This window comes from Equus przewalskii, chromosome 16, assembly GCF_037783145.1.
Source record: "Equus przewalskii isolate Varuska chromosome 16, EquPr2, whole genome shotgun sequence".
In the NCBI taxonomy this organism is placed as follows: domain Eukaryota; kingdom Metazoa; phylum Chordata; class Mammalia; order Perissodactyla; family Equidae; genus Equus; species Equus przewalskii.
The window spans coordinates 71251896-71262585 of NC_091846.1; the positions used below are offsets into that span (position 1 = coordinate 71251896).

The following is a 10690-nucleotide window of genomic DNA, read 5'->3' on the forward strand; positions in this document are numbered from 1 at the left end:
CTCCACTTTATGTGTGGATTGCCACCACAGCATGGCTGACGAGTGGTGTAGGTCTGCATCTGGGATCTGAACCCACGAACCAGTGCTGCTGAGGCAGTTGGTGCTGAACTTAACCACTACACTGTGGGGCCAGCCCCTCATCTTTTCATTTTTAATTATAAATTAGAAAGAATTTGTTTCATCAGCTAGTGCTTTCTTTACTTCTGTTTTCATGTGATGTGGGATTGGAGCCAATCACGTTTCTAAAATGTTTTCTTAAGATATTCAGAAAAGGAGGTGCCTTTGTAGAAAACACCTTATTATATTTTTATGAACTTTGTATCTTGCTTACTCTCACTATTTAACACCACAGTGGGGAATGTAAATTAGGTGTTTTCCCATCTGAGCTCAGGTTTTCTAGAGACGCTGACAGTTAAAATATCCCACTATGAGACAGCGCAGAGCCCCTGGGCTGCAAGTAAATACATGGTCCCTCACACTGGACTTGTAACTCTCATGGTTGAGACAACAGAAAGGAAACTGCTTCAGTGTACTCATGGATACATCATTTTTTTCTTATTTCTTCCTTTTTTCCTCCCCAGGAACGAATGAAAAGACTTAATGAAATTGTTGAAGCCGCAAATGCTGTTATTTCTCATATAGATCAGACGGCCCTAGCCATTTATATTGCAATGAAGACTGACCCTAGGCCCGATGCAGCTACTATAAAAAAGTACCTAACCAGTAAATAATCTTTCTTGCATCTCATTTCTTAGTTACTTTTTTAAATTACTAAGAATATTCTTCTTTTCTGGTATTTGTTATATCCTTATAATTGGAATTATTGATATTTGCATATTCCATCCTTAGATATTTTGTAATAATTTTCTTCCTTTGTTTAAGATTGAGCAAAAGAAAAGTGGTTTGCCTTCTCTACCATCAGGTGCTACAGTCATGGAGAGATTTCAGTAGCTGTGATCAAGCAGTCCAGCCACTTAGGGGTTTGTGTGAACTGTATGTATGGAGAAGGCAAACACGTTATACCCTGTAAAATTAGTTTTTAAGCCATTTATTGGCCAATGGCATGAAAAAACCCAAGTTCAGTTTGTAATGCCTGAGAAATAAAATTAAATTAAAACCATTATCTGGCAACTTCAGTTTTCTGGAACTGGCTTTGCAGTACTACTTGAGGAGAAGGGGAGGGGCGCTTATGTTCACCTCAGCCAGTACCTCATGGTTCCCTCCACGTGAGAGAGTGGTTTCCACATGCTGGTGTATTGGTCCGGCCATCCCATGTGCTCTCCCCTCATCTCATGCTGACTCTCCCAGTATCAGCTTTTACTCTGTCGCTTGCATTTATTTTCACCCAAGGGGGGTCATTAACTTACAAGGGTAGAAATATTCTCTTATAGTTGTTATAATTAATAAACCAAAACTGTTCAGGCTGCCTGAAAGTACTGTAATTTCCCTTAAAGATCCCATCTGCTTCAGTCAGAGTATTTTTGCTATAGAAAATACTTGATTCTAAACTGCTAGAACGCTTGGCATTACATTGTTTATACAGTATCAGTATTAAATTATAGGTCTTAGGAATCGTACAAGCAGGAATTTTCAACCTGTTTATTCAGAATAGCTATTGGCTTTTATCACCACCCTTTTGCACTTTCCACAGTGTGAAACATTGCTATTTTGTTGTTAATAATAGTAATAGAGGAAAGTATAGCCACCATTTATGAAGTGCATATTATGTGCAAGGAATTATTTGGGGCATTTTCAAAACTGTTTCATTTAAATTTAATCTTCTAGATAACAGGCGAAGTGGAGACCTTTTTATCCCATGTTTATAGAAGAGGAAACTGAAGCTCAGAGAGGTTAAATGACTTGCCTAAGGTGACATGCCAGGAAGTGGGAAAGCCAGGATTCAAGCAGGGTCTGTCAAGCTATGCCCTTTCGTTTCTTGATAAGAAACTCCTTACATTTTTATCCCATCTTGAGAAGAGTAGCATGCCTCATTTTTTTCTCACAGAAAAAAGTAGAGCATCAGCTCCACTTTGCCTGTTCCCCTGGTCATTGCTTTCCTTCCTGTGCAGGGGTGAGGCGATGCCCTTCTCCAAGGCTGAGCTTTCTGTCCCAACACTGCGTCTTCTCCCCTGCGTTTCCTTCATAACTGCACTCCACTGACCAGTCGCTCCTTTCAGGCATCCTCACCTCAGCCTGTGGTCATATTCAAACACCTCCTGTCTCCTGAGGCCCCGGGCTTGTTGCGGGAGTAGTCTACACTGCCCTTCTACTTCCTTAATACCAGGTGATGCTAATCCTGTTACAAGAGGAATCTGGCCTTGATCACTGTTGATAACCTAATTGCCAAAAACAATGGCCCATTCCATCATCCTTGACCATGTGGCAGCATCTGCCATTAGCTGTGCCCTGTGCTTCTGGCATCTGTTATGTCTTACAGTTTGTGGAAATAATGTGGGTTCCTCAAATTCAGGTATATATGAAATAACTCGTGTGACTCATTTTGAAATTTCATTAAATATTAAGGTCAGTTTATCCCTGCTGATATTTTGGCCTGTCTTTTCTAAATTTTACCATCCGTAGAGAAAACTCTTAATTCTAGGTTCAGGTGAGCCCAAAGTACAAGATCAGTTGTGTTTTCACACGTATTAGTCTTTTTTCTCACTTTTTCATCTCAGACACTGATTCTCGCGGCTATCAAAAAACATAATAAAATAGGGTCTTGGCTTTAAGATTATAGCTGTAAAGAGTTTCAGATAATACTGGGATAAAACTAGAAAGGAGCCATAAAGCATTGTAAAAATGCTAAAAGTGAAGATAGGTTAAGTTTTTGGCAACATGGGGTCAGTTTGTCCCCCCTTGTAGTTACAGTGTTTGCCCCAGGCCTTGGAGCAGACCGAAGTGGGCTCAGGCGGCTGCGTAGAGCAGAGGAGCCTGTGCAGGCCTTAGAGGCTCGCAGGAGTCGTCTGTTTTCCTTGTAGGTGTATCTGCTGGCAGGTAGCTGCAGTTTAGGCGTTCACTTCTCATCTCCGTGCAAAACTGCTTTCACTTAAATCACTCATGTCAAAAGTTGTAAGATAGCCATTTTGTCATCTTAAAAATATTAACTTTTTTGTAGGGCATCTAATAATTAAGTTTTAGTTAAATTTAAGCTGCAGTTTACCCATTTAGGCCATTATATATGATTCAAGTTGCTTCCTAAAATATAGCTGTTACCCCCTTGATTGGTGCCTACCTAGATCTGATTCGGAGATGTTCAGTGAGCAAACACATAAACATGTTAAAAAAATGAACAAGACACTCTCTACTCTTAGAAAGCATATGCTCTAATACAAAAGATGAAATTGCAAGATAGGAGGTGATTAAGAGATGTAATGAATTGAATTTTAAATTTCGAAAGCCTATGGGAAGGAGAGCTGACTTTCTTTTGGGTGGAGAAAGCTTCATGGATTCGTAGGTATTAAATATGAGCAGATGAGTTGTAAGTTAGAAAAGGATAGGAAAGAAATAGTCCGGATATGTGGAATTTAGGTTATTGAATCAGAGAGTGCTAAAATAGAAAGAGATCTTACAGGTAATGTGACCTAGGACTGGCAAGTACAACACACCTGTGTCCCCCCCAGCTTGCCTTCTGAATTCTGCATCCATGCAGCCCTTCTCTGCGCAGCTAGGTCCAGTCAGGCAGGACTGCCGGGGGTGATGAAACTGGCCAAACCTGCTTGGCCAATCCAGTTCTGTTCCAGGGCCCCCATTCTCCCTCACAAAATGGGGTCAGTGCTTGTGCCTAACTCCTAGGGTTGCTGTAAAGCATAGATGAAGTACTGCTAAGACATCTCAGCTGCCGCCCCCCCCCCCAAAATGGGGAGCAGGGGAGCGCTCAGTAAATGAGAAGCTGTACAGATGCCCCAAACCTGTAAATCCATTTTTTCTGAAGTCCAAAGTAACCAGGAAGCCCCTAGACACATTTCTACTAGAAGAGATAAAAGTTGCTTCTTTTAAGCTTTGAAATTCTTTGCTGATGTACTCTTAGGCATCCTTTAGCCATAATTTCATCTACATCACAAATGTATTACGGTCGATAGCTTTGTTGTTGGGTTGTAACAAGTCGTTGCAACTTGTTTTAAGTTGTCACTTGTAACACCTTGTTGGGTGGTTTGGGGTTTTTTCCCCCCTCGTTTTGTTAATTATCTTTCATACTAGTTATTGTTGATTCTATAGTCCCAGCAGATTTCATATGTTGTTCATTTCACGCTGGGTCCTTCAGAATTCTTCTTAACTTTTGGACGGTTTGTCCCTCCCATATCTGAGTGCCTTAGGGTCATTTTCTCAACACTTGTAATCCTCATTGTCTTCACACATATCCAACAGGAGTCGGAGAAAATACCTCAAATAAGCAAGCATTCTAGAGACTAACACTGTTAGTCTACGCTCCCCTGGGGCATAGGTTATTATATTTCATTCAACGGTGATTTATTGAGTGTCGTCTGTGCCAGGCATTGTTCTGGGCACTTGGAATGCATCAGAAGAAAACAAAGATGCCTGCCCTGGAGCAAGGCAGTCTACGCTAGTGAGTGAGAGCACCGGGTGCACAGCCAGGCTGGCAAGCTGAGAATCCTGGATCTGCCACTTCCTAACTGCAGGATCCTGAACAAATCGCTGGATCTTTTTGTGCCTCAGCTTCCTCCTTTGCCAAATAGTGCCTTACTCGTAAAATTGTTTTGACTCTACTTGAGTTAATATGTTAAAAGGCTAGAACAGTTGCTGGCATATTCAGAGTATGTGTTATATTTGCTCTCTTTATACAGGAAAGTTATTGACTAAAAGAACTTTGGTGCATCTGTACATAGGCATAGACAAATATGTAATAATTGCTATTTGTAAGAAATTTAAACACTTAAAAGATATTGTTCTGATGAAGAGTTATGTAACTGACAGAATTTAGAACTAAATAATCTTTTAGTTCTATTGCTTATAGTATTCTGTTTTAACTGGATACCACCATCCTAACTCATTTAATGTATGTGTAATATTGTGGCTCATTTGCTGTTTATTAATAAGAAATCTTGTTTGATGTACAGTATAAATGTATATTTATGTACATGTAGGCTATACTATATTTCTGCATTCTAAGTCTCAGGCAAAAGAATGCATGAATTTAATTTCAGATAAGGCTGTACTTTTAAAGAAGTTTTGCTGATCTGTGAAATGCTTTTTGGTTTGGCATACAGTGACATGGACAAACAAAAATCCACCCTAGTAGATGCCCTTTGTAGAAAAGGCTGTGCCCTGGCCGACCATCTTCTTCACGCGCAGGATCAGGACGGGGCCGTGTCAAGTGATGCAGAGGGAAGGGAGGAAGAAGGAGAAAGTACTCTGGATTCTCTGGCGGAAACTTTTTGGGAAACTACAAAATGGACTGATCTTTTTGACAATAAGGTAACTTTCTGCCTCTGGTTTGCGCACAGTTCTTGGTGGTGACTTCGCGGATGCCTCTTGGGCCCCATTTGCCTGCTGTTTACTGATGCCCACTTGACCAGCCAGAAGGGGAATGGAGGCAATGGAAGGAGGCTAAGCTGGGCTCTGAGGAAGACAGTGCATCTAGCGAGACCTCATGTTTGGCTTACCTGTTTTAAAACCATTTTACCATTATTTTATCTGTCTGCAAAGCGGCTGTTTAGCCACACTAATTTGGAAAACAATTTGAGAATGTATGTAGTGGTCTGTTGTTTAAGCCAGTTATGTGTGAAGCTAAAATGAAGAACATCTAGAAGCTATCTCATGCCTCCCCATGTCTAGTTGTGTGTTAATTTGTCAGGAATGGAGAAGGAGGTATTCTGGTTAGTTTAGGTATTAGTTATTTTTCTCAAAACTCTTTAAATTCTAAATAATTATCATCTTGGTTTGTAGCTGATCAGTTTTAAAACCCAGTTTAGAAAAAGAAACATTGATGAACTTTTTGGATTTTGATTATGGAAACATCCCTTTTAGCTCTCTACCATAATTCTTACAGTAGAGATTGTATAACTACAAGTTTTTGTCAATCTTCCTTTCTTCTGGAGATAAAGGAAAAAAAAGTAAAAGTGGAATTCTCACTCAGCACAAACCATTGTTTTGTTTTAGTAGACGGATGCTTGTTTTCAGGATTAATTATGGTAATTTGTGGTAAAGAACCATGGGAGCGGGTGAGAAAACCTTCCTTTCTGGAAAGCGTCAGGTTTTCCAGCACAGTACAGTAGTGCGTGCGTAGAAGGAACTCAGTTTCATTCAGGACACTGAAGGAGTCAGTATTGCACCGAGGTTAAGAATTTGGACCTGACCTCAGCCCCCTGGAGTGTGAATCCTGCCTCTGCCACTTTCTCTGTGTGACCTGAGGCAAGTTACTGAATCTGGTGCCTCACTTTCTCGTCTGTTGAAGGAGGATAGTGACACTGCTACACTAGGCTTTTGTGAATGAGTGTTAAGTACGTGGGAGGGTCTCAACAACGTTTGCTGTTGTTGCTAACCAGAAGGCTCTCACATCTGCCGTGTACCAGACACTGAGGGCGCGGCTGGCAAAAGATGAGTAAGTACCTGGTCCAACAGCAAGTCGATAGACACTTGATGAACATCATGATAAAGTTGTTATAAATAGTTCTCTTTCTGCCGTAGTACTACAGTGTTGGGGCCATGCATTACATTACCTGTCTGTTTACTACGTTTCTAGCAACATTTGTCAAACATTTTTGCAGTTTGGCTCTCGAATACAAATAAATGTGCTATGATTCCCTTCTTTGAGGACATTCTCCACATTCTAAAAGTGAAGCCCCAAAATATAAATAAATGGTTCCAAGTATATCTGACAGATGCAATAATTAAAGATACAAAGCTTGTACAAAAGGAAGTAGTTGAAATTAACATGTTTATATAATCTAATGCTTTTTTTTATTTTTATCCTCTTGCAATTTTGATAAATTATAGTGACTTCATAGTTTTGTACTTCTATCTTAATTTGCAGTTTTGTAATCATTTATGTTAGCTTTGCTTTATTTTGCATAAAGAGGTGTTTTGGTATGGATTCTAACAGCTAGTGATTTATCATAATAATTTTCTTCCCCCCCAGTAAATTATCTGTTCTGTGGAATACCTAGTTCTTTTGAAGATTTAATTGTTTTAAAATTTTTTAAAACTTACTTGATGTAACATGTTCATCTTAAAACCTACATTTCTGTTGCAGCCTTAACTCTTTCATTATTAAAGCTATATGACTTAAAATGTAAATATTTCATAGGTAAGCTTTGTCTTGTTTTTTGTTATAGGTTTTGACATTTGCATACAAACATGCATTAGTAAATAAAATGTATGGGAGAGGCCTTAAATTTGCAACTAAACTTGTGGAAGAAAAGCCAACAAAAGAAAACTGGAAAAATTGTATTCAAGTAAGTGATATTTAAATTGTCACTGTTGAGTATCGTTTCAGTATTGCATAGCGACAAGATAGCTAAAAGGCCTTATGATAGTGGTGTAACGATACTGACTTTATCCTGACTGATTAGTACTCTAACGTAATGTGAACTATCAAATAAATGCATGAGACATGGTCAGTAAGCTATTTAAATTTTTAAAACATGTTTTACTCCTATCTAGGAAGCCTGTATTTAGCCTCAAATGTTTTTTAACAGACAAAAATGCATCATGTATTTTGTATAGTTAAAAGACAAAGTTTTCCTTTATGAAGGAAACAGGTAATTTAGTTTAAATACGTGTTGGCTCAATTCTAAAATGGTTGAACTATTATTAGAGTTTATATTTGATTTTAGTCTTCATTTGAGATGATAGACCATTTTGTTATTTTACCGAAGATTGTATTATATGCAGAGAAATTCTGTGGTTGAGCTTTCCATACAAGTTGCTTGTCAAGTGTAAAAACTTACTGAATTCAACGGAAATTATTTGGACCTCGCCCTGTCTTTGGACACACATAATTGGTTTAGGCCTAAAGGATGTCTGGAGCTTGGGGAATGTTGGTTGGGCCAAGTGCAGCCGAGGGATTCATCTCTGTATTTAAGGTATTCCTTGGATGTAAAACTAACCAGTAGGTTCCTGTGGAGAGTTTTTCTAATTAGTATAAACTGTAGGTTATCGTTACTCCTAGACCTTTTCTCTGTGCCTTCATCAGTCAGTCCATATCGTAAGGCGTTTTAAATTAGCGCCTTCAGATCTTTTAATGGGTTCAGAGAACTCTTTCAGGACCTAATTGTCAATATGTCTAGTGTGATTCTCATCACGTAGGCTGTAATCTGCCAGCTCTTATATTTGTGAACCAGTGATCCACCTAGACGTTCACATCAAGCGATGTTTTATAACTTGTCTCCTCTCTATTCTGCTCCCCTACTGCCTGATCTCCCTACCCAGCAGCCAAAAATGACGGCTTTAGTCACCTACCAGTGAATCTCCATCACATTTGAAGTGAAATGCAAACTCCTCAGTGCGGCCCACATGGCCCATGTTATCTGGCTCCTGCCCTGCTCTCCAGCCGCATCTCACATCACACCTCCCCTTGCGCTCTGCTTGTGCTGCGCCAAACCCCTCTCGGCCTGGCTGAAAGAGCGAGGCGCTTTCCCAGCAGAGGCCCTAACTGTTCCCCTGCATGGAAAGCTCTGTCCCACATTTACAGAGTAGGTTTTTTCTTGTCATTCCAATTTCAACTTAAATGTCACCTCCTCAGAGCTCTCTTTCTTGACCATCTCACTTCCTAGTCAAGTTCTATTTTTACTGCATACATGATATATATCAATTTTTTTACTTACTCGTCTATTTATTAATTTGCTTATTGTTTGGTTTTCCTGAGTAGAACATAAATTTCCATAAATGAAAGTGAAAAGTGAGTTTGTTCAGTGCTGTTTCCTTGATGCCTATAACAGTGTTGGACTTAGAGTAGGTGCTCAGAAAAAATGAATGAAAGGAGACCAGGCTGGTAGGAAGGAAGGAAGCAAGTGAGTTAAGTCAGAAGGAAAGTTGCAGGGGTGGTGATGACTGCCAGGCCAGGTGGGCTGGTAGGAAGGGTGAGTGGTAGGAAGGAAGGTGGCTGGGTGGGTTGATGGCGGGTTGGGGGGAAGGAAGATTTACATGCTACTACTGTATTATTACTAAATATTTAATTCAGAATTTACCCGAAAGATTGAGCTTGAAAAATCTGTTCTTTAATAATATATCCTTGTGTTTTGTTATAGCTGATGAAGCTGCTTGGATGGACCCATTGTGCGTCTTTTACTGAAAACTGGCTCCCCATCATGTATCCTCCTGATTATTGTGTATTCTAAAATAGGAACCAGGACTTTAAATTTTAAAAAAGAAAGTTTTATAGTGAATGGATATAAAAACAAATTTGTCGCATTTTTAGTCTAATGCATGTTTTCATCTGCTATCAAATACCAGTTATTAAAATGATGTGTATTTATCAGAGAATTCGCTGTGTGGCTTAATACATGTAAACCGAGACCTCTGACATCATGGTGTTTTCTTAATGCCTCACATTGCTGGCACCGGGCCATGCCCTGTCTGCCAGCACCAAGGACTTTCAGTTGGGTTGCAGCTATTACACGCATGATAGGTTTTAAACCATAACTTTTAACTGCAAGCCAGTAAAATTCTGTTTTTTATTTTATAAATGAACAGGGTTTTAACATGCTTGACTTTAATTTTTTCAATTGTATGAAGGCCTTAAAAAAGCTACATTAAGCGTAGCTGAAATTATTTATTGGACTAAAAAGTAACAGAACTTCATTTTCAGATTTTTTTTTGGCAAACGTTTACATTCAATTAAGGGGAAAAAAATGAAACCGGCACAAATAAATGGGTGGCAATTGCTGGAGCATAACTGCTTCAATAAATCTTCATTTTGGAGTTATTTCAGGCCAATCATTTTTAACATCCTCTTGACGTGCAGAGCATCAGAATGAACTTATTAATAATAGATGTATAAGTGCCAGACAGCTAAATCTTTATCAGGTATTGTAAAGATACACATATGGTATGTTTATTAAAGTTGAAATAATGTAAACACGTGAATAAATTGCAAAACCAAGATTACAGTACACCATATCACTCTGATACCTTAATTTTTTTATAAATAATAAAAGTGAATATTGAAGCTTCTTAAAGTTGGTCTTAATTTCTCATGAATAAAATTTGGGGTTAGAACAGAAATATTAAATCCATTGACAAAAAATTCAACATGAGATTATTTTATAGTGTTTCTTATAGGCTTGTAATTATTTAAATATATTTCCAATTCTAATTATGTGATTAACTTTTTTATATGTGTAACTTTTTATTGTTTCTATCTTTTTGGCTACTAGCTTCTCTCAACCTTCCTCCAAAACATAAACAGACACACATAGATGATATACAAAAGCTTCTACTCACTTGTAGCAAATGCATGTGTGTGTGTGTCTGTGTGTGTGTTTGTATGGTTTTTAAATCTTGTTCCCTTAGGATTTAATACTGCAAAAGACCTACCAGTAATCTTCTCTAGTCATTTATAACTGGTTTTTGGGTAACTAACCCCTTTATCTGATGAAAACGTTAGAGCCTTTATGGAGAAATACACATATGCATGTAAACATTTTGCACACAATTTCTGAGCCATGTGGAGTCTGAAGTCCGTGAACAGCCACATGCATGTTCCCTCACGAACACACGTCCTTTCACCTAC

The 10690-nt window shown here is 38.8% G+C and overlaps 1 protein-coding gene across 7 annotated transcripts in view; it reads left to right on the plus strand.

Moving 5' to 3' along the window:
- TPP2 (tripeptidyl peptidase 2) overlaps nt 1-10136 on the plus strand; it is a 75770-nt gene extending 65634 nt beyond the window's left edge. For 3 of the 7 annotated variants that reach the window (XR_011528244.1, XR_011528240.1, XR_011528241.1), the window contains 4 exons: nt 582-723; nt 5226-5433; nt 7293-7412; nt 9207-10136. Coding sequence is in view for 2 of the 7 variants with exons in the window: in XM_070579240.1 (XP_070435341.1) it covers nt 582-712; nt 5226-5433; nt 7293-7412; nt 9207-9296 (549 nt within the window). In the remaining 5 variants the exon portion in view is untranslated. Of the gene's footprint in view, nt 1-581; nt 888-1008; nt 1122-5225; nt 5434-7292; nt 7413-9206 lie in introns of those variants that run through there. The other 4 variants (XR_011528243.1, XM_070579240.1, XM_070579241.1 and 1 more) reach the window with 2 other exon arrangements.
- The last annotated feature ends 554 nt before the right edge of the window (nt 10137-10690 follow it).